The 22920-nt window shown below is 51.1% G+C and overlaps 1 protein-coding gene across 1 annotated transcript; it reads right to left on the bottom strand.

The window, feature by feature from the left end:
* Nucleotides 1–1926: 1926 nt before the first annotated feature.
* On the bottom strand, nt 1927–19570 carry CNTN2 (contactin 2). Its single transcript, XM_062013459.1, has 22 exons — nt 19493–19570; nt 14547–14691; nt 14109–14284; nt 13707–13802; nt 13229–13438; nt 12448–12547; nt 12002–12177; nt 11199–11335; nt 10571–10700; nt 9584–9734; nt 9171–9298; nt 8620–8795; nt 8375–8495; nt 7698–7856; nt 7427–7576; nt 6639–6709; nt 5426–5660; nt 4822–4937; nt 4270–4456; nt 3308–3420; nt 3050–3218; nt 1927–2358 (listed from the first exon to the last, which is right to left on the bottom strand). The coding sequence occupies exons 1-22, from the start codon at nt 19545–19547 to the stop codon at nt 2249–2251; spliced, it is 3111 nt and encodes a 1036-aa protein (XP_061869443.1). The 5' UTR covers nt 19548–19570; the 3' UTR covers nt 1927–2248.
* Nucleotides 19571–22920: the final 3350 nt, after the last annotated feature.

The following is a 22920-nucleotide window of genomic DNA, read 5'->3' on the forward strand; positions in this document are numbered from 1 at the left end:
AAGCTCCACTGGGTCCAGTTTAGTTTATGCCTCCTAAATATTCTCCTTATGGCTACTGCTAGTTCTGCATATCCATCAGGTAACTTTCCCAAGCCTTGATTTCCTTTGCTTTTGAGCTAGTTCCAGTTCTCTTTTCATCCTGCCTTTGATGAGGGGAAGGTGGAAGCCCAGCAGGAGGGAGGTGGCAACAAAACCACTGATTTAGCAACATAAAATACTTCACCACACAAACCATCAATCCAAACAGCTTAAAATCTTCCAAGAACATAAATCATACAAAAATATTATTCTCATTTAGCTGTTTTCCTTCTGAAAGAAGTGTTGCAGCCTGCTTGAGGGATTCATGGAGAGCTGTAGAGACCTGGAGGAAGCTCAGGACAGGCTCTGAGGGTGATGCTTCCCTGCCTTTGCTGTCTGCCATGGATCACTGGGAGCTGTTGTCTTCTTTCTTTCACTTTATCCCAAGTGGTATAACAGTGTGGCACCCTTTCTTTTTGCTGTGGCTGTGCTCTAAATGTTTAGAGTCTTCAGTCTGTTTTTCTTTGCCTGTTTCTCTCTGCTAATCACCCAGGGAGCCCTTCTATCTCCTCCCACAGTGTGAACCTACCAGCTCGTTCACCTTCCTGCTTCCAGAGTGGGCCAGATGCTAAAAAAAGCCTGGGATGGGATGCTCTGGATGCAGATAATCCACATAACTTTGGGAGGTCAGGGATTTAGGCATGTAATCTCTCAAATGCTCACTAAGGCCTAGGATGTGGTAGTTTTAAAGGGATTAGTAAAGGCAAGGAATTGACATCTAGTGTAGAAACTGCTTGTGAGTCCCTTGCCATTGCACAGTCCTGCAAGTGTAGCCCCTTTGTCAAGTCATTCTGGAACTGAGGCTGCTCAGGCCAGCAGTGTGGTCTGCTGGGAAGGAGGAAGGTACAGGCAGGTCCAAGGTCCCTAAAAGCACACTTGGGATCTAACCAGCAAGCAATGTAAGTCAGCTTCTTGTTAACTTTGAGCAGTTGCTTTACTGGGAGAGAGATTTTACTATGCAACATCTATTCCCAAACACTTGAGGTCATGGTGCACCTCAGCATCCCTTTGCTGTTTGCACCTCAGTACACCTTTGGGGCATCAGCCCTTCCATTCACCTTGGCTGCACTGAGTCTTGGGCCTGAAAACCAGACAGACTTACTGGTTGGATCTCAGTCTTGCAATCCCAAGTTGAGACTGGTATGTCAGCTGGATGAACTGTTTGTGTAGGGTGATGAATACGAGTCCACATTTCACTTGTTGTCCCTGGGATGTCTTCCTTGAGTCTCCAGTTTGTGGTTAAATTAGGTGATATTCCCTTTCATCTTCCTTTAAGATGCTCTCTCTGTTGAAACTGGATGTGTTGACATCTCCAGTATTGGGCAGAGCTGCCTCTCTGAATTAATAGATGCTAGAGCAGTATCTCCTTTTCCCTTACCCCTTCTCCTCCCCAAACAAGAAGGAAAGAAGCAAACAGTGTAACAAAAACAAGCCAAAAGCATGTGGCACATTGGACATTGCACCTCATAGCATAACAGCTGCTACAACAATAGGCTGGACTTGCAGGTTAACACCAGTGTCACAGAAAAGCTTTTCACAGTCCAAACTCTCTGTTCACCCATCTTCAGGATGGGGCAGAGATCAATCTCTCCTGTGGCGTTATCTCCTTGGGCTGGTTGCTGCAGAATGTGCCTTGTACTGGGGCAAGGGAGGGGAATAATCCTGTCCCATGGTTTGTTAGAGATGGCTGTGGCTGGGATTGGTGTGGAACATGCTGATCACTGTGAAATCCTCAGTTCCTGCTCTCCCTTTACCCTCCCTCCCCCCAGAATTCACTGTACATCTTTAAAAAACAAAGCAAGAAAAGAGAAGTGGAGTTTAGCAGTCTGGTTATTTTAGTACATGGCTTCATAAGGCAGAGAATCTACTGGCTACAGTGTGTGGGGCAGCTGCTGTCAGAACTCACAGAGGATTCTTCTTCCTTGGACTTGTTTCTATAAAAAAGTTGGAATCAGTTCAAGACCCAGATCTGGTATGAAAGCTCATCTTCTTCCAAAACACACACACACACACACACACAAAGCTGTTTCTTCCTCCCTTAACCTTGTCAAATCCATTCTCTGGGATGCTGCTGTGGTACAAACGTGGAAGTTGCAGCAGCCAAGTGTGAAGTAATTCCCCAGTGGCTTGGGAGGAAGTGCCTGGGAGTCCTCTGCTGCTTTGGCCATCGTCAGAGCTCCAGGTAGCTGAGCAGGGCCACCATCATTAGAGAGTTAGTTGTGATAATGACAGCATGTGGCATTGGCCTCGTCACAGAGTCTTCCACCATCATACTTGTCCCTGAAAGAAAGGGAATGGGGAAGGAGCAATGCCTTGTTGCACAGACAGAGCCTGATGTCTTGTGGAAAGAACTGGGGGGGTTGGTAAAGTGTTAATCCTGGGGTTCTGTGTGCTTGGATTTAACTCTGATGGACCTCCCAAGGATTTAAACAAGATGTGGAAGTGGGCCCTGAGTATTCACACCCTGAATCAAGGGAAAGTGCTGGAATTAGTGTCAGGGCCCCACAAACAGGGTTAGGATTTCCCTCAGTGAAGGTGAGTTGGGTTTGTGTGGGGCCTCAAGAGCTTTAGCTGCAAATAAAAGAAATCTGGGTTCAGGCTAGACTGAAAGGGTGCTCAGAGGCTGGGGAGAGGTTAGCTGATGGAGAGGAACACATCACATCATCTTTTGAGTGACAGCACAAGGGAGACAAAGGCCAACTCCAGAGATTCAACCTAAACCCCTGAGGTAAACCCCTGGGCTGTTCCCCCACATTCCTGCAGGGGAGAGTGGGATTTTCAAGCACAATGGCATTTATTGTTCCATTGCCATGCTGTGGCCAGGAGCTGTGACTGAGTTGCTTATGAAACAACAGTGACAGCGAATGCCAAGCAAGCAGCCCTGTGGATTAACTCCTCTCTGGTTTCCCAGGAGTCTGTGAAGCCCCCTGCCAAGGAGGCTTTGGGGTGCAGCCAGAGGACTTGTACATACCACTGTTTCGTAGGATGTGAACTTCTGCTGGGATTCCATCTCCCCCAGGGCCTGTCACCCTGATCTGTACAAAGGCATGAGTGAAGTCTTCGGGGACAGGGATGTCGATCCGGCTCTTGCTGGCCAGGTAGAGCGTGGGGGCAGAGTGGGAATCCTGCCTGTAAAGCATCTGTTGGAGGAGGCAAGTTTGAGTTCATGCTCACTCTGGTTTCTTTAGGGTTGCTTATAGGAGAAAAACCAGCTGCATGCTGCCTGTACCTTGTACCCTGTAACTGCAGACTCATCTGCCTTTGCCACCACTGGGTCCCACTTGATGCTGACTGTAGACCCAGAAAAAGTCCAGGAGATGTTGCCAGGTGGCCTCTTTGGTGCTAAAAGACAGGAACCAAGACAGAGATTCAGTAAATCAGGAACTGATGAGAAGGTTGTGCTGGTTACAGCTGCCTCCTGAGACTTGGTGACTAGGTGATGGGGCTGATGGCACTGTCGTGGTTGGTTCAGAGGGAAGTGTCCCAGCAAGAGCTGAGATCTCTGAGCACAGATCTTCTCAGGGAGGTGATGCACAGACCATGAGACTGATCTGAGGAAATTCAGGGAGCTATTTTATGGACTACTTAAAATGGCATTCCAGCACCAAGATGTACTCAGATGTTCCCCTGCACTTGGTTTGGTGAGGCTGCACCTCCAATACTGTGCCCAGGTTTGGGCTCCTCTCTGCAAGAAGGACATTGAGGTGCTGGAGAGGATCCAGAGAGGCTGCCAAGCTAGGAAAGGGTTTGGAGCATGTCTCAGCTGAGGAAGGGCTGAGGGATCTGGGGCTGTTCAGTCTGGAGAAAAGGAGGCTCGGGGAGACCTTCTCACTCTCTACAACTACCTGAAGGGAAGCTGGAGCCAGGTGGGGATGGGTCTGTTCTCTCTGGTGACAAGCAACAGAACAAGAGGAAACAGCCTCAAGTGTCCCCAGGGGAGGCTGAGGCTGGATGTGAGGAGGAGTTTCTTTGGTGCCAGGGCTGTCAGGCATTGGAAGGGGCTGCCCAGGGAGCTGCTGGAGTCACTGTCCCTGGAGGGGTTTCAGAGCTGGGTGGGTGCTGCACTGAGGGCAATGGGCTGGTGGGTGATGGGGCTGGGACAGAGGCTGCACTCCATGGGCTGAAAGATCTCTCCCAGCTGAAATGATTCAATGATTCTAAGCAAAACAGAGGTGGCCAAGGCTCACTCACGTGGCTTTGTCGTCGTGACGTTGGTGGAGGGGCTGGGGGGCCCGGTGCCAGCCCGGTTGTAAGCTCTGACTGACACGTGGTATTTTGTGTTGGGGTTTAGGCCTGTTACATGAGCTGATGTGACCAGCCCTGCTGTTCTCACTCTGTCAGCTGCCTCCTCCTTGTCACCATCCTTCCAGTACCGGATCTGAATAGAAAAGGACACGAAGCATTTAGTAAGGGTAGAGGCACCTGCAGACACTGGATCTATCCACAGCCAGAGCTGGAGACCCTTTGGTATTTGTTTCTGTGCATTTTGCTCAGTGTGCTCAGGAATAAGGTCACAGCCTGTGTGAAAAGGCAAGCAGCAGAAAAAAGGGAATGTTTGTCTTACTAATGTCTCTTGTGAGCAGTAGTACCAGCTCCATGGGAGCCTGGTGTGTCTGTTAGTTATCCCCCACCTTTGGAAATGAAATGCTGTTTTCTTTTCACCTCACTGAGCCAGGGGGAATCTCCTTTGCTGGGCTCCCCAAACTAGGTGTCAGTGTCTCTCATTCCCATGCAGGCTCGTACCTCATAGCCCAAAAGCACTCCAGTCATGTCTCCCTGCTCAACAGGCTCCCAGGACACATCCATTTCCGAGGACAGAACAGCCTTGGCTGTAACTCTGAAAGGAGACACCTTTGGTTCTGAAAAACACAACAAAAGGGGATGAAATGTTTTGCCTACCTGCAGGCAGCATAAGCACCATCCTGAAAGGAAGGGAGGGCTCTCCTGCAGCAGCAGGGGTGTGCAGGCAGACAGCTGGTATTGTGTGTGTGGAACAAAGTAAGGGGAAGGGATTTGGGGGCTTAGGAGGACAGGCAGGACCAGAGCTGTGTGCTGTGAGGAGCTGTGTCTGGGGCTCTGAGTGTACAGCCATGGTTGGGCTTAGGGAAACATCCATCTCTGCATTGGGAGTGGAAGGGAAAAGGAAGAGAAATGTTATGTGGAAATGCCTGACAGCTGTTCTCTGAGTGAAATAAACCTCTGCTGTCCCTGAGCTCTGCCACACTCAGCTCTGCCACGCTCAGCTCTGCCACGCTCAGCTCTGCAGGGAGCTGCCGGAGGACCCGTCGGTCAGTTGGTTGGTTGCACAACACACGGTGAATTCCCAGTCTCTGCAGCCCCTCCTTACCTTCTTCTGCAGAGTACACAATGGCAGTGAGGCTCTCTGGGCCCTCTCCTTTCCTGTTGTAAGCTTTGATCTTCACTTCGAAGGGCGTGTAGGGGCCGATGCTGTCGTTGCGGTACACGTAGTGCAGCGACTCCGCGTGCGGCACCCGCGCCGACAGCCAGCCCTGGCTGCCCTGCTGCCGGAACAACACGATGTAACCAAAGCCATCTCCGTTCTGGTAGTCCCTCAGCGTTGGCTGGGAGGTGGGAAAAGAGAGAGGAGCTTTGGTCTCTTCAAAGGAGCAAGATTTTGGACTAAGTGTAGGGTTTGGTCAACCACAGATCAAAATCGGAATGGTGGAGTGGATTGAGAGCTGGGCACGGAGGAACCTGCTGAGGGGCACCAAGGGCAGAGTCCTGCAGCTGGGGAGGAACAACCCCCTGCACCAGCACAGGCTGGGGGTGACCTGCTGGAGAGCAGCTCCAGGAGACAGACCTGGCAGTGCTGGCTGAGAATAAACTGCCCATGAGCAGCAACGTGGCCTCGTGGGCAAGGCCAATGGCAGCCTGGGGGCAGCAAGAGAGTGTGGGCACAGGGCCAGGGAGGTTCTGCTCCCCCTCTGCTCTGCCACAGCTGCTGAGGCCTCATCTGGAGTCCTGGGGCCAGCTCTGGGCTCCCCAGCTGCAGAGGGACAGGGAACTGCTGCAGAGAGGCCAGTGCAGGGCCAGCAAGATGCTGAGGGGATGGAGCATCTTCCTTGTGAGGAAAGGCTGTGGGACCTGGGGCTGTTCAGCCTGGAGGAGACTGAGGGGGCACCTCATTAGTAGTTACAAGTATATAAATGGTGGGTGTCAGGAGGTTGGGACATCCATTTTTTCTATTATACCTAGCAACAGGACAAGGGGTGATGGGATGAAGCTGGAACACAAGAAGTGCCATTGAAACATAAGGACAAACTGTGTCAGTGTTGGAGTGAGGGAGCCCTGGCACAGGCTGCCCAGGGAGGGTGTGGAGGCTCCTTCCTTGGAGCTCTTCAAGACCCACCTGGACACGTTCCTGTGTGACCTGATCTAGGTGACCCTGCTTCTGCAGGGGGGTTGGACTGGATGATGTCTAAAGGTCCCTTCCAACCCCCACCATGCTGTGGTTCTATGATTTCCTCAGAGGAAGGGCATGTGCTGCTGCCCTTGGCCTTCTCCCAACATGCAGGGCTGGTGCCACGCTGCTGACTTACTGTCCAGTTGATGATCAGCTCGTTGGGAGCTCCTCCACCTCCACCGAGCCCAGATGGTGCCACAGTAGGTGCTGTTGGGTCCCCAAACAAAAGCACAGGTTGGGTTAAGGAAACAATAGTGATGAAGATGAGCACAGACAGGGCACAGGTTGGGAGCAGCCAGGTTCTGACAGCTTGTATGGAAGTGCTTGTCTCTATTTTGGGCTGTATTTCTAATGTTTGTGGAGATCAGGTGTAGACTATGAGCTAGTGGCTGACAAGCTTATTTTGGAGGCAGCATGTCTCTGAGGGGACAGGAATCAAGCTCAAAAGCAGGGATATGAAGGAGAGCTTTTATGAGAAAGGAGTTAATATGCATTTTAAGAGCAATTCTCCTGCTGTCCTTCCATCCTTTCTGCTTGCACATTCAAGCAGCAGAAGATGGAGTGAACATTCACAGCCATTTGCTGGGAAATCTACCTTGTCTTTGCAGAGTTGTGATATAATAGGGCTCCTTCCCCTTCCTAAGCACAACTGCCCAGAAAGGTACAGGATTTGAAGCTAGGATTGATAATGGCTGTGTCTACTGCTGGTGAAGTTAGCTGCCAGCTCTGGTACTGCTTTGTCTTTGATGTATAAATGGGCAAAAAGGCAGAAAATTTCATGTTGGCATCACCTCCAGGAGCACTCAAAGGAGATGGCTCATTGTTTGGGCCTGAGGCATGCTGCCAGCCAGCCTTCCCCCTCCAGCACACAGGGACAGGTACCTCTGATTCCCCTTTTCTGCCTCTGAGCGTGTCTGCACATACCTGCTTCTTTGGTACGGATTTTGCTGGAGGGTAAACTTGGCTCCCCAACTCCAAGAATGTTACTTGCCAAGACTCGAAACTCATAATCCATCCAAGGAATGAGATTCACCACCTGAGCTGTCTCTGCATTGCCTTCAATGTTTACAGGATCTATATCACCCAGGAACACGAGAAGAGAACAGTGGCTGAGCACAGAGCAAGGGGTTGCCAGGGAGCTGGTGCCTACAAGGCTGTGCCCCCCACCCCTCCCTACTGCCCTTGGGACACTTACTGGTCCTCATTTGCTTCCATTTGCTGGAGAGGAGGGTCCGTGCCTCGATGAGGTACCTGGCGATGGGACTGTGGTTATCAAAGCCACGGCTCCAGCTCAGCTGCACGGTGGTGTCACTGATGTCACTCACCACAACACCCCCCGGGGGGCCTGGGGGTCCTGGGATGGTGGGAGACAAATGGATGTGTTACCAAGATGAAACATTTGGAGGCTTATTGTTCTTTACATGGTGCAAGTCATAGATTAAAATCAGGCCTTTCTTATGGCCTCAAGTTGGCCCAGGGATGGTTGAGGTTGGAGCTGAGGCAGAACTGTTTCCCTGAGAGGGGTGTGAGCCCCTGTGCCAGGCTGCCCAGGGAGCTGGGGGAGTGCCCAGCCCTGGAGGGATCCTGGAGCTGAGGTGCTGAGGGCTGTGGGTTAGTGCTGGGCTGGGCAGGGTGAGGGGAGAGGGGATGGACTCAGTGATCTTAAAGGTCTTTTCCAACCAAAACAGTTCTGTGGTTCTGTGGTTTGGAAGCTGGGACACCTCACCCCCAGTTTTGGCCTCAGAAAAGCTCATAAGCTTATCCCATCCAGTTCAAATGGATGGTGAGGTGGTCACAAACCAATTCCTTTCAAGGACTGTGCCATTACTTCAGGCTTGTAAGAAGCAAAGGACCATACAGCAGGGAAATCACCTCTGACAGTCAGCGTGGCTGACTCCGACGCGCTGTCCACAACTGTCTGTGCCGTGCACGTGTACCTCCCCGAGTGCTTCAGCTGCGTGTTGAAGATGCTGAGGTCCCCAATAGCTTCCTTCTGCATGGGGAAAAGACAGTGGAGAAAGCACTTGAATATACCTGCTCCCATTTAACCCACAAGGAAAGAGGCTGTTGTCAGTTGTCTGTCCTTGTTGAAGGCACCCAGTGACTGTCCCACGCACCGCGCTGGCTCGCCGGTAGTGCCCCTCAGACTTGTCAAAGTCGATGGGAAAGTCGTCCAGTGACCAGGTGAAGGTCAGGTCCATGGTTGGATCATGGGATGCATGACACTGGAGAGTAAGGTTTTCACCCACGTTGATGTCAGCACTGGATGGTGCCAAGGTGATTTTGGTGGCATCTGCAGGGGAAGAGCAGGGAGGGCTGTTAGCTGCAGGTGTCCGTGGAGCAGGTGATGTGAACGCTGCAGAGCATCCAGAGCAACTAACACTTTCCAACTTGTCATCCCTGTGGTTTTATAGGAGGGAGATGAGGGATTACAGCAGCATCCCTCATGGTATTTCCCAACTGGAAATGCTTTCTCAAGGGCTAGTTGTTGGTAGATATGATTTGGTGGGTGAGGCAGAAGGTTTGCTGCTCCATAGACATTTCAGTCTTTGATTCCCTGAGGATTGCATCGATTTGTGGGAGTATCAGGAAAAGAGAAACAACACATCATGGCATTCTTAAGACATTTTTTGCTGGTTTGACCCCAAATCAAGGCAAACATCTCTACCTCGAACAGAGAGGATTCCAGTGCTGTTGGCTTTGCCCATGAAGTTCTCAGCAAAGCAGGTATACTTTCCCTCATCAGATTTGCTGATATTCTGGAGGATCAAGGTGCCGTCTGTGGTAACAGTCACCCTGGAAAGGAAGAAGAACCATAGAAGAGGAAGGTTAAAATATCTGTTCACTCTGTACACCTGATCATTTCCAGCACTTGCTGATTTTAGAGACATTGGTGCTGAAGTCAGGACTGCAAAACATTATAGAAGAGCTCTCTAAAGAAGAAACTAGAAGAGTAACAAAGTGCTTGTGTTCAGGGGTGTAGCAGCACACTTGGCTCATCAAGTCCAGTCTTCTGGCAAGGAAAAAAAAGAGGTGATTTTAGCTATGGTTTCTAGGTAGAAGCTGACTCTGTGCTGCTACCTGCTACTGTTGATCAGAAGTTCAGTCCCTTTGGTCCAGAGCACAGTGGCTTTTGGTGCTGCTCTTGGTTGGCATGGGATGATGACCTTCCCGCTCCGGGCTGCAGGGATCAGTCGCTTCACTGGGTTTAGTCTAAAATCTGGTGCTAAAGCTACAGGGGGGAAAAAAAGAGGATTAAGCAATGTTTAGAAAAGCCTGCTAGGTGAGCATTTGAACTGCCACTTAACCAGGTATTGATTTGTTGTTAGATGGTTTGGTAAGAGAAGCATGGCAATATCTGGTGAGCCGGGTGAAGGGGTGAGTCCTCTGCTGCCAGCGCGATGGGACACGCGTGTGGGACGTAGCAATGGGATGTGGCCCTACCCAGTGCAAGGTCTTTGAGAGACACAAGAACAGCTGCTTTGGAAAATGTAGAGGATATTCTCTTCAATATCCTGACTGCAGTCACCAATGCAGACATCCAGCTTGCTTAAAAACCCTTCCTGGAATTGCAGAGATAGAATTGGGTTTTATCTGTCGCCCTCGTGGCATCGCAGGGTGTTAATGTCAAACAGTCCATGCTGGGGTAATTTATCTCTGGTATCTCCTAACCACGAGGAGATAAGCTTTTAGATTAACTTTGGACAAGTTTGGCATCAGTCCAGTTCCAGTTGGTTGGATACTGAACCCTCTTTGCCCTCTTTGAAGAGGAGGAAGGCTTTGCAGTGGAAGGGAGCTCGTGCTGCTGCTGCTCTCTGTCCTGTACACTTTCTGTAGCTAAACACATGTCCTTGTGCTCTTTCAGTGTCACTGAATTTACACAAGATTGAAAATTTCAAGGGTTGCAGAGTGTCTTGTTGAACCAGCAGCTATAACTCAGTGGTGAGTGAAGCAGTTTTTGCCTGCTCTGTCTTCCTGCGAGATCGCAAAGCGTAGGATGTTAAGGAAGGGATCTGCAACCCTTCAGTGTCCCATTGAAACCCAGAGCACTGGGAAGTGAGAAATTACCTTGCACTGTTAATTCAGCACTTGCATATACTGTGCCATGCTTGTTCTCAGCCACACACTGATACATGCCAGAGTCCTCCAGGACTAGCTTGGAAAATCTCAGCTCTCCACCGCTCACTTCGATGCGGTTCTGTGCAAACAAGAGGATGAACCCATTAGATGAGAAAAACAAAAGCTGGAACTCAAGCCTCGTGTCTTCAGGGTTGAGTTTCATGACAGACTCTTTGTGCTGGTTTGAAGCCAGCCTGGTTCTCCATGGGAGAACATGCAGGGTGTTTCCTTTTCCACCTGTCCAGTCACTACCTCACATCACCCTGCTCTGTTTGCTGAGACTTCTGAGTGCCTGAGCAGCAACGTGCAGGTCATAGAGACAGGTACAAGGTGCTATTTATGAGTTCCTGTAGTTGCATGAAGCAATGGCTGGGATGGCAGTGCCAGGAGAAGGAACTTGCAGTCGCTAACGACTGGGGCATTGCTTGGCAGCTTCATGGGGGCACATGGAACAGGGATGCAGGGTGATAAAACGGGGTTGAGATGCATTTGCAGCCCAGCAGGAGAGGGTCTAAGTGTGGAGCAGCAGGTTCAGTACTGCAGGTTGTGGTGTGCCTGCCAGCCCTCACAGCAATACCTGGGAGCTCAGTGGTTGCCCGTCCCGAAGCCATCGCACCGTGGGCCGGGGTTTGCCGGCGGCCACACACCTCCAGCGCAGGTCTGACCCGATGTCAGCCTCCGTGTCTGTGATCACATCCAGCCACGCTGGCTGAGCTGCAAAGGGGTAAGCACAGAAGGCAGCAGAGCCAAGAAGATCAGATGAGGGGGTTTGTCGTGCCAGGCAAGCAGAAGGATGCTCATTGTGTCATCTCTGCTGGCAGATTGATTTATCACAGTGGGTTTCACCATAGGAACAGCCTTTGCCTTTTGTGCAGTGACCTCTGTGGGTCTGGCTACAGCCCTGCACGTGGGCTCCACAAAACTGTGGTAGAATCCAGCTCTGAGCAAGAACTCTCTTAAAAGAGTAAATGCAGTCATGCCTGAACCTTGGGAAAGGCTGGATTCAAGCTAAGGAAACTGGGTTAAGACTTGTAACTTGACTAGATCTGACTGATAGCTCCAAGTGTTAACCCTCATGTAAGTACCCCAGGCTTGGAGAGGATCTTGATTGAGAGCCAAGTTGGATTTTTGCCACTATGCTTCCTCATTCTTGCCAGACTTACTTTAGAGCAAGTTAGGAGATTGGTCTCTACTTGCCATAACCTAAATGTATCCACTGAGGAAAGACAGCAGTGATCTCTGCAGGTGTCTGTTAGGGCTTTGTACTAGGTTTCATTGATAAAAAGCAATATCAGAGGTGGTGGTTTCACCCCCAAAGGCTCAGTCTATGGTCTGGGCACCTTGCCATGTTCTGGCAAGGCATGTGTTTCAGTGTGGTACCTTGGATGATGATGCGGCCCTGGTAGGTGTCTTTCCCTTTGATGTTTTCAGCCTCACACTCATAAGTTCCTTCATCCTCGAAGTCAACATCCTGGATCTGGAGGAGGGGCTCGCTGCCAATCCACTTGGAGGACTGTGAGCCATCCAGCTTCCTCCACTTTATTCGAGGAACAGGGCTATGAGAAAGTAAATCTGGTGAAGACCAGCTTTGGGGTGCCCCACACTGCCTCACAACAGAGGGTGACTCAGGCCCCCATTAGCCAGCCAGCTCCCATCCCAACTGGGCCTTGGCCAACAGGACAGATGGCTTTAGCCAATTCCTCCTTCTTCATTCCCCCTCTACCTTTGGTCTACAATAGACCCATTGAAGAGAGAAGCTGTGAAGGTTGCAGGTTCTGCAGTGCCCTCCCCACCCTGAGCCTGAGCGACACAGACACTGCACTCACTTTCCAAAGGCAAAGCACTCCAAAGTCACCATCTGCCCAGCCAGAGCGTAGGTGTCTGCAGGAAACCTGGCTTTTATGCTGGGTGCATACTGCCTGGCATCTGTTAAAAGGAAAGCACATTTGGGGGGTTCTGGATGACTTCAGAATGGCACACATGAGGTCTGAAAGGTACCCACTTAACTCCCTTTACCCTACCTAAGAAGTATCTTTAGCTGAACTTCTGCAAGGTCACCAAAGTTTCAGGGACAGGAGAACCTGCACAGGCTGCACCTCTTGCCTTGGCTCAGAGAAACCCCAGTGATGGGGTTTGTAGCTGCAAAAGCAGCAAAACCTGGAGAGAGGGCTGCTTCCCCCAGGTTCCAGCCAATTCGTGTTTCTGTAAGCTCATAAGCTCCCCTGAGAGCCTGCTGGGTGATCTGTGCACTGCTGCTGTCCTGGGGAGCCCCAGAACTTTGTGGTGGCTTTTTCCTTTTGCATTTTGCCTGGTCATAGAATCATTGAATCCTTTCAGCTGGGAGAGCCCTTTAAGCCCATGGAGTGCAGCCTCTGTCCCAGCCCCATCACCCACCAGCCCATTGCCCTCAGTGCAGCACCCACCCAGCTCTGAAACCCCTCCAGGGATGGTGACTCCAGCAGCTCCCTGGGCAGCCCCTTCCAATGCCTGACAGCCCTGGCACCAAAGCAATTCCTCCTCACATCCAGCCTCAACCTCCCCTGGGGACACTTGAGGCTGTTTCCTCTTGGTTTATTGCCTGTTACTAGGGAGAAACAGAGCACTCACCCTCTGCAGAGAGGCTGAGCCGGGAGAACTTGCTGAATACACTCTTGGTGATGAAGTCAATGTGGCTGGTGGCAAAGCAGGAATAGTTGCCCAGGTCAGAAGCCTCTGTCTTGGCAATGTAAAGGTTTCCTGTGGTCTGAGAGACGAAACGCCTGCCATCAGCTGGGATGAAATTGGGAAACTCATTCAGGAGCCATCGATAGGATAAACCTGTGGGGCAAAGAAAAAGGAACAAAGTGCACTGATTGGGCTGTGTCCTCTCAGGTGGGACTCAAGCCAGCATGCTGCCTGGCCTCTACACCTAGCTGGAGCTGGGCTTTGGGTGATGCTCATTGTGTGCATGTGCTGAGCTCTCCCTCATTTTGTTGCTTTACAGAGTCTGAATTAAAACCAAATTTGCTCCTCTAACATTCCTAAAGAAAACCAAGGAGGGATTCACATGTCTGGGAAGTTCCATGCTGCCATTGCAGAGCCTCACCTGGGTAGTGGGGAGGAGGGCTGCAGGCAAACATCACTCCCCAACCTTCTGTGATCTTCACAGGGTCTCGCTCCTCTGCAGAGAATTCCTGCAAAACTAAACATGGAGAGTGAAACCTACCCATGGACCAAAGGAAACAGCTGGAAGAATTCCTTCATCTCCCCCTCCCCAGGCTGGTCTTTACAGTGGTTGTACAGAGGCAAAAGCATCCCTGGCTTCCCCTGTGGTGCATCACATTTCCCATGTGAATGGAAAGCACCAGGGGACTTCTCCAAGGGATGATGCTAGGTTACCACACACAGGAGAGCTTCTCTCCAGCCTTTTTCATGTGAGCAAGGGGCTCAGTGTACTCTCAGCACAACTGTGGCTGCATTTCATTTACCTTGTGGAGGACAAACTTACAGCCAAAGCGGAGGGAGGCTTCCCTGCTGACCACTGTGCCCCTGGGGTTAGATGCCACGCACTGGTAGGAGCCAGCATCCTTGGCTTTCACGGGGTTGCTTATCACTAGGTCACCTGCAACCAGCCTGTAACGGGAGTCTGGCTCCATCTTTATCTCTGTGCCATTCATCTTCCACCTGCCAAGAGCAAGTGGAAAGAGGGAGAGGGGTAAATACTCGTTGCAACACTCGTGGTGCCTCATAGGAGGCTGCACTTGGGGGGGTGGTTTCCAGAGTTAGACTTCTATCTGGTCTGTTTCCTGGGAGTGATGGCACATCAGCTGTGGATGAGGAGGCTCATTCCCATGTGAGTGCTTTTCTTTATGTGAAAGGGGGCAAAATTCCTGATGGTTCTGTCCCAGTGCTGGTTCAGAGAGAGAGAGAGAGCAGGCAAGCTCACCTGTAGGTCGCAGGAGGATTGGCTCTTGCTCGACAAGCCAGGGTGACTTTCTCTTCTGCTGAGCCTTCAGGGAAGAGGGTGTGGACAGGCTGCTCTTCAAACACTGGCCCATAGCTCCTTGTGCTACTCTGTGCTTGGCACCAAACTGCAAGAGAGGAAAGACCTGCTCAGCTCCATTTAGCTTGTGCTAAGAATTCTCCTTTTCAGTTTTGTAGGGTGGCCCTGGCAGCATCAGAACTGCAGCTAGAACAGAAGGAGCAACGTGCAAATCACAACCCATCTGTCAGCACAGCCCAGCCCCAGCCATGCCTTTGGGCAGACAGCATGCATTTCCTCCTGAGCACCTCGCCCCAGCTCTGCTCTGCCAGAGGGACCAGACGTGAGTCGAGACGTGCAGATGAAGCAGCGCTGCCACACACCTCTTGGAAAACCAGGCCCAGATGAGAGTGAAGCTGGGAATCCCTGGATGCCCTCCTTGGCCCTGGCAGTGAGGATGTACTGGTTCCTCCTCTGTTTGTACAAACTTTGGCTGGTTGGTTTCTCCAAAGTCCTCTCCAGGACAAAGGGAGGAGAGAGGAGAATCTGGATCTTTGCAGCTCTGCCACATGCCTGGCAGATCCCCTCCATCCCTGCTCCTGCAACAGCCACCAGCTCTTGATAACTCCAACCTGCTGCTTGCTGGCTGCAAACCAGTGCTGCAGGTACCATTCCTGTTCAGCTGATGGGACAAGCTTGAAGCTTCCTCTGTAGTGTTCAGACAAAGGTTCCATTCTGATCCTGCTGTCCCGAGTATGGCTCAGGCAGAGGCACAGGAGGAACACAAGCAGCTGTGTGCCTTCTCCTGCACTGTGTCTGGGTCATCTTTGGCATGGTGAGGATGTTTGAGGGGCAAGTGAGTGAGTCTGTGTCTCAGAGAAACAGCAAGTGCTAGCAGACCCCCTTCCACACAGGCTTCATGGAGGTGGTGGTGCAAATAAGTAACAACAAAGCAGAAGCTGTCTGGAAATCTCTTATCTGCAAAAGCTTCAAGATAAGAGATAATGATCACCAGCAAGGCTGTTCTCTCCCTGGCAGCCTGAGAAATGCCTGTCCCTTAGCAGGGATAGAGCCACCTCAAGGCAGTGTCCTCCCAGCACTTTCCCCTCTGCCTCTGCAGTGAGAAGCTCTGAGATGCTTAGTTAGCCCCCAGGATCCTTCTCTGTTTTGCAATTGAATTAATAACTGTCTTAAAACTGCCATGCCAACCAGCAATCTGTTTCCTTCCCTACAGTACACAGCATGGACACTGGTTAAATTAAGTGACTCCAGTAAGTGTGATGTTTTATGCAAGAGTAACTTCCAGCAGGGAACAGGCAGCTCAGCTCTCCTGGGCTCGGGGGAAGCAGCCCCTTTACCTGTAGCTCCTGGGGTTTGTCTCATGTTCCTACTGCTCTTGCATGTGGAGCTGAGGGTGAGACAGGAGAGGGGCTCCACTAATTGGCTCAGTGGGTCTGGAGCAGCTGTTGGCTGCTCCTCCTGTCTCAACCTCTGCCAATTACACAGCCCCTGGGCTCTGGCAAGGGAGCAGGAGAGATCTGATGGGCCCCAGTGTCACACAGGGGAGAGGGACAGGAGCCTGTGTCTGATACTTTGCAATAAGAGATAAGAAGCATTTTGAGGGCTGTAGTCCCTCCAAATCAGTGCAGGTGCTGTTTCCCTTCCAGAGCAGTTACACAAAAGGGAAGCTTGTGAATCTTCTCTCAGTTGGCTCAGCAATGGCTGTGCTGGGCAAGACTCAGCTGGAAGTGACTCAGCTGACCAGCAGGTAAAACAATCATCAGTTAATAGAGAACTAACAAGAAAATGGGGCATTAAGTGCCTTCTGATAGCTGGGAGTGGCTGGATTAAGGTTTAACAGCTTTGCATTCTGAGATGATCAGTTAGCATATGGTAAATAATGTCAATTGATTTAACAGCTAAAACATCTTCACACTCACATGCATCTTCTTATATTTCATGGGATGCTCTTTCCCAGTCAAGCCAAATGCTCATCCCTACTGGTTCCACCCAGGCTCTGCACCCTGTTGTTACTCACTTCTGTCCCTTTTTCTCTGCCAAGGTTATGGACTACAACTGGCAGGCATCGATTTCCTCAAGTGTAATCAATGCCAGGAGTTCAGATGAGGCTTTATCTACAGTTCCAAGGTGTCTGGGTGGAGGTGAAATGCCTGTATCTCACTCATTAAGCAAAACAAAGGTTAGATTAAAGTAATAATTAAACAGTTGCAAGACTGAGATATGGTTAGAGCTAAGGAGTGAGAGCAAAGCAAGAGTGGTGACCTCAGTACTGATTGTCTGGGCTGTTTCTGTCACCACATAACTCTCCCTTTTAATGTTACCAACACAAGTGCTTTCCTTGGGCTCTGTTATTTGGGTAGCAGGGAGAAAGACAAAGGTCTGCAAGCCAAACTGGCAAGAAGCAGGGTGACCTGCTCAGAACATGGCATGCCTTGTGCATTTTCCTGGTGTCAAAATCCAGCTGGGAGAGCAGAGGTGATGGTAAATAAGCTGCTACACCTCTGTAGAACAACAGTCTTTGTCAGGATAAAGAAATACTGTCCTCAAAATAAACAGGAATAGGTGCAAGTGGAACATTTTGAAACTTAAAGCTGCCTGAAGGTTCCAAGTAGCACTGCAGGAGTGGCTTGTGCTGCTGCTTGGGAGAGGAAAACACCATCTCATGAAGTACCCACCAAGGTCATGAACAGTCTCTGTGTGTATTACATCCTAAACTTGATACCAAATATTGCTGGAATAGACAAAACTCAACCCTTCTTTCCTTTGCCACTGCAGTGAGCAGGGAGCTGAGTGCTGGTGCTTTCCTTGTGCCCTGCCACTGCCCCATTTCATGTGGTTTTGGGTTATTATTAGCTATTTGGAATGTGCTGAAAGGCAGCCCTGGAAAACCCAGGTGTCCAGGAGGCTGAACACTTTCCCTTTGTGCTGAGCCCTGCACTTGCTCTGGAGACCAGGGAATGCTAAATGTCTCAGCTGAACGTTTTCCAAGATGTGTTGCAGTTTCTCAGGCCATCAGCAGCAATCCTTTCCCTGAGCACAGGCTCTGGAGCACTGGCCACAGCCTGAAGCTTTGGCACATGGGCAATTAATTGGCTTCTTAGGATATCTGAACACACACACACACACACATGTGCACAGAATCAAAGTGGTTCTTTTTAAAGAGCAGCTCTCTGAGGAACAGAGGGTTGTTTTTAATGAGAAGCTTTCTGAGGAGCAAAGGGCTGGTGCTTTGGCAGCAGGTTTCAAGCTTTTCCATGGCTTTTACTGAATGAGGAAAGGCCAGAGAGGTTTTTAGACTTTTCTGTCAGCCTCATTCATTAGAGACTCGTCTCTGTGCTCTCATAAGCTTTAAACCTCTGCATATTGCTGGGAAATGATCCTTTGGGTGATAGGGCTGATGGAAGAGTGCCATTACCAACCCAGCTTCCCAGGGCTGGAGCCCACAGCTTTGGGTCTTCACCCACTCTGGAGTGTTTCCTTGAGCCTCATCTGTAGCTGACATTATTTTATCCCAGGTCCCTCACTCCTGTTCCCAGTGAGGATTTCCCTCTTATCCCAGCTGGCTCCTGAGATCCATCAGCCAAAGGTCAACACAAAATAACCCTCACAGGCCTTCCAGTGAGTCATCTTGGTTTTGTGGGCTCAGCTTGGATGGGGAGCAAGTTGCATGAACTCAGCTGGTTAATGGCAAAGCCCAACTCCATCTTGCTGCTTCTACCAGATTTGGGTCAGACCAATTTCCAAACAGGCTAATTGCCTCCCAATGTAGGGCAGCCACCCCTCCCTCTGCCTCCTTGGGGATCCAGAGAACATTAAAAGGTAATTAGATATTTATAAGGACAGGCGAGCAGTCTCTGCCTGGGATGATGAATTAGCTTGAAGACATTAGCTAATTCTCAGTTGTCTGAAATAAAATGTCTCCCTGCTGAAAAGGGACCTTCAGAGTATAGGCTGAGACCCCCAGAGATCCAGAAGTGGTCCCTGATGAATGGAGGAATCTTTGCAGTCAGGCTATGGCCAAAAAGGCATCCCTAGAAGAAAACAGGGTGAAGGAGCTTCTCAGTGAGCAAGTCTGGCTGGCAGGAGGACATTCCTCTGGCACCAGGGCCAGGATAAAGTGAGGGGCACTGATTCTGCCCAGGCTTTGCCTCAGGACCTGCATCTGCAGAACCAGAGAATCATTTTGGTTGGGGAAGCCCCTGAAGCTGCTGCAGTCCCAGCCCTGCCCTCACCCTGCCCAGCACCACTGACCCCTCAGCACCTCAGCTCCAGGGCTCTGGGATCCCTCCAGGGCTGGGCACTCCCCCAGCTCCCTGGGCAGCCTGGCACAGGGGCTCACACCCCTCTCAGGGAAACAGTTCTGCTTCAGCTCCAGCCTCAACCTCCCCTGGGCCAACTGGAGGTTTCCTTTTGTCCCATCACTGGAGAGAAGAGTCCAACCCCCAGCTCCTGCAGCCTCCTGTCAGGGAGTGTCAGAGAGTGCTGCTGGCTGCCCTCAGCCTCCTCTTCTCCAGGCTCAACACCCCCATTCCCTCAGCCCCTCCCCAGCCCCTTGTGCTCCAGCCCCTTCCCCAGCTCTGTGCCCGGCTCTGGCCACGCTGCAGCCCCTCAGTGTCCCTGTGGCAGTGAGTGAGGGGCCCAGCACTGACACAGCCCTGGAGCTGCAGCCCCTCAGTGTCCCTGTGGCAGTGAGTGAGGGGCCCAGCACTGACACAGCCCTGGAGCTGCAGCCCCTCAGTGTCCCTGTGGCAGTGAGTGAGGGGCTCAGCACTGAACACACTATTCAAGGTGCCATAGTGTAAGTCAGCATCCTGCTTGGCACTTCCAGCAGCCCCTCTCGACTCCCCCATGGAAGTGTCCAGCCTGGAGGGGTGAGGAGCTGCTCTTACCCAGGCAGGTGGTGACAGCCAGCCATGTGTGGAGGAATCCAGCAGCAGGTCCCATCCTGTGCCTCTGCCTGCTCTTGGCCTCGGTGACTGAGCCTCTGTGGGTGAGTGACAGCCCTGTGAGACAGACACAGAGAGGAGAGTTATCTGCAGCACTGCTGGGGCTCTGCTCAAGGGTCCAGCATCCAGCTGCACATCCCCACTGGCCACGGGCCCAGGCCAAGTGTCACTTGGGAGCAAACAGTGGGTTGAAGCAGCTCTTTTTCTTTCTGACATGACACATTCAGTTGAGAAATGGTTCCTCCTCCTGTACTATCTGCTGTTCTTCCTCCCTCCTCTGAAAAGAATCCTTCCTTAGAGTGTTTTATTAAAACAGGCAAAGCCACAAGCACACAGGACATTGATGGAGGGGGGGAAGAACTCATTTGTTCCTGTTCTTTTTGTGAGTAAAAGCATCTTTAGTTACAATTTCTCAGGCAAAGATTGTCAGCTCTGGGATCCAGCTCATCAGTGTGCACTGCAGCCCAGCTCCAGAGCATCCTCACTGGGAGCTCATGCTGGGGAAAGCAGGAGGCAAAAGGGGCTGCTGCAGGGGGCTGGGTCATTTCCAGCTTTGCTTCTGTGTTTAATGCATTTGAATGGTTAATGAAGAGATAACAGAGCACTGAGGCATGGACACACAGTAGGAGGTGGAGCAGTGATTTCCAGTCCCCCTCTGCAGACTCCTACCCCCCAACCCAAACAAAACCCCATGCTATTTGTACAGACCCTGAGCCTAAACCCAGCTTCAGCACACAAACCTCTTTCCCTGTAACTCCAGCAGTGATGCTGGACTGGCTTGGGGTGGGGTTTTCCCTCCTCTTTGTTATCAAACACTTGAAATAAGTCACAAAGGCAGAGCTATTTAATGAACACAACATTGTTCCCCCCTTTAGAGTGAGCTCAGCCTGCATCAAAGCTGGTTTAGTGTTTTATTGGTGTTGTCTGGGGTTGTGGAGATGTCTGTGGACAAGTCATATACTCCACTCCTTTCAGGAATGGTTTATTCTTGACAGTAGCTGAGGAAGCAAGTAGTGGAGGGGGGATAATACTTGCTCCAGCTTGAGTTTTGCTTCAGTTACTGAACTTAATTGCAGTGGAGGTGGGGAGCAACTTTATGTTTCATCCTGAAACAGACTTGAAGCCTTTTGGTTTTTAATCTTGGAGTGCATCTCATGGTTCTTAGATTAATACAGATATAAATACATATATTAAGGAGGACAGATATAAGAACACAGCCTCAAATGCAGTCCATATAGCTTTGGAGCATTATTGTGATGAGCCCCACAGCCCTCCTGAACCCACCTCCCAGTGAGCTGCTGCTGAAGGAGCTGCCAAGAGCTGTGGGCTTGCTCCTGGGCTGCCTTGTGCTGCTCATCCCTCTGCCCCAGCTGGTGCCCATCTGTCTGTCTGAGCAGGCAATGCTGCTCCTAAACCCCTCCAAGCAGGGATTAGCTTTCTGTCCCCATGGGATGCAGCCCCTCCATGCACATCACTGCTTGCAAACATCCAGCCCTTGCTCATTAATAGCAGCCCTTGAAGTGCACCTGAGCAAACAGAGCCCTGTGTTGGCTTCACATCCACCTTTTAGGTGCTGGAGCCTTTGTGTCCTCCCCTAAATGAGATGATTTTGCTGCCAAGCCTTGCAAGGGAGGAGACCCCATCCCAAATCCTCCTTGATTGTTGTCTTGCTGGGATTGGAGGGCTGGATCCATCCTGGTGCAGTGCTGAGAGCAGCACCCAGCCTCCCTTTAGCCAACTTGGGGCAATCCTTTCTATAAGATAGGTCCTATAATGAGGCTGGTGCTTAATTATGCTGTGTGGCTGGGGAGGGAGGGACTGTGGCCCCAGGGAAGGAGCAGTGGCCATGGGGAGAGGGCTGAGCTCAGGGAGGAAGGAGAAGGAGCATTTCCATGAGAGCTGCTCCCTGCAGTTTGTCCCAGCAGCCCTCAAGTGAGTCAGTCACATGAAATCACTTGATGTCAACGAGAATCATGCCCCAAATGGTGTCCTGAACCCACGGCCTTTCAGCTAACACTGCCTCATTGTTCCCCAGCCTTCAGCCTCTGCCTGCTTCTCTCTCTTGTGTCTTGTGCTCACGTCGTAAGCACTTCGGGACAAGGACCAGCTTTTAGCTCGGTCTGTTTTGCAGGCAGGGCTGGGATGGGAGTTTACAGGCAACACCAGCACTTCCCTAATGAATCAGTTGACTTTTCCAAGCCTCTGCAGGTTGGTTTCTTCCCCAGTGTGTTCTGATGCCCAGAGCTCTTGAAAGGCAGCGAGCACCGAGGCTCTTCCTCTGCCCAGCGGCAGCAGATTGGAGTGAGAGTCTTGCTCCATTGCTGCCAGCCTCCTTTGCTGAGGCTGAGAGTCCTCTGCCTGTGCCCCAGGAGCTGCCCACAAAGGCACTGCCTCTCTGCAGCTTTATTCTCTTCATTTTTCCTCCCACTTTTAAAGCAAATAGGAAGGAGTGTGGGAAAGTTGGAGCTCAGGGAGCACGGTGTTGGCTCTTCCCCCTCCCAGAGGGGCTGGAGGCTCCTCTGAGCTGCTCCTTGTTCCCCTGACACCCTTCTGGTTATCAGCACTTTCTGCTGTAGGAAACAGGGACCCTGCATTTGAGCAAGTGCAAATTGCATCCCACCTCTTCTGGGTGCTTTCTCTTAAGTGGTCCCAAGGGCTGGGCTGAGATCTGGAGGGAGAGGAGGAGGAGCTGTGATACCCTCCTGTGGGAATACTTCTCTCAGTGGCTCCCTTCAGCTTCCTTCCCTGTGGCCAAGCAAAGCTGGTGTCTTGTAGAAATTAAGCTGATTTGAATGATTTAATCAGTTGTTGATTCATTATTTACAATCTAAACTACAGCTTTGATCCTCAGTTCTGCTGCTGCCTCTGGCTCTGCAGCTTCCTTCCTTCCACCCTGAGCTTCTCATCTGCTCTCATCCCTAATGCTCACAGCATTGGCCCCTCTCACTGCCTTGTGTCCATCCCTCCATTTCTCCAGACTCCCCTGTGTGCACACAGACAGATATTTCCTCCTGAAAACACTTGGGGCCCTTTCCAAAGGTGGGATGTGGGATGCTGCTGCTCTGCAGGCTGAGCTGCTGCTGAGGGGGCACAGGGAAATGCTGCTCTTTTGAGTCCAGCCTCAGCCCAGCCCATGCTTCCTCTTCCTTTTCCCTTCCTTTTCCTTTTCCCTTTCCCTTTCCCTTTCCCTTTCCCTTTCCCTTTCCCTTTCCTTTTCCCTTCCCTTTCCTTTTCCCTTCCTTTTCCCTTCCTTTTCCCTTTTCCCTTCCCTTTTCCCTTTCCCTTTCTTTTACCTTCCCTTTCCCTTTCCCTTTCCCTTCCCTTTCCTTTTCCCTTCCCTTCCTTTTCCCTTTCCTTTTCCCTTTCCTTTT

The sequence above is a fragment of the Colius striatus genome, chromosome 22 (assembly GCF_028858725.1).
Source record: "Colius striatus isolate bColStr4 chromosome 22, bColStr4.1.hap1, whole genome shotgun sequence".
In the NCBI taxonomy this organism is placed as follows: domain Eukaryota; kingdom Metazoa; phylum Chordata; class Aves; order Coliiformes; family Coliidae; genus Colius; species Colius striatus.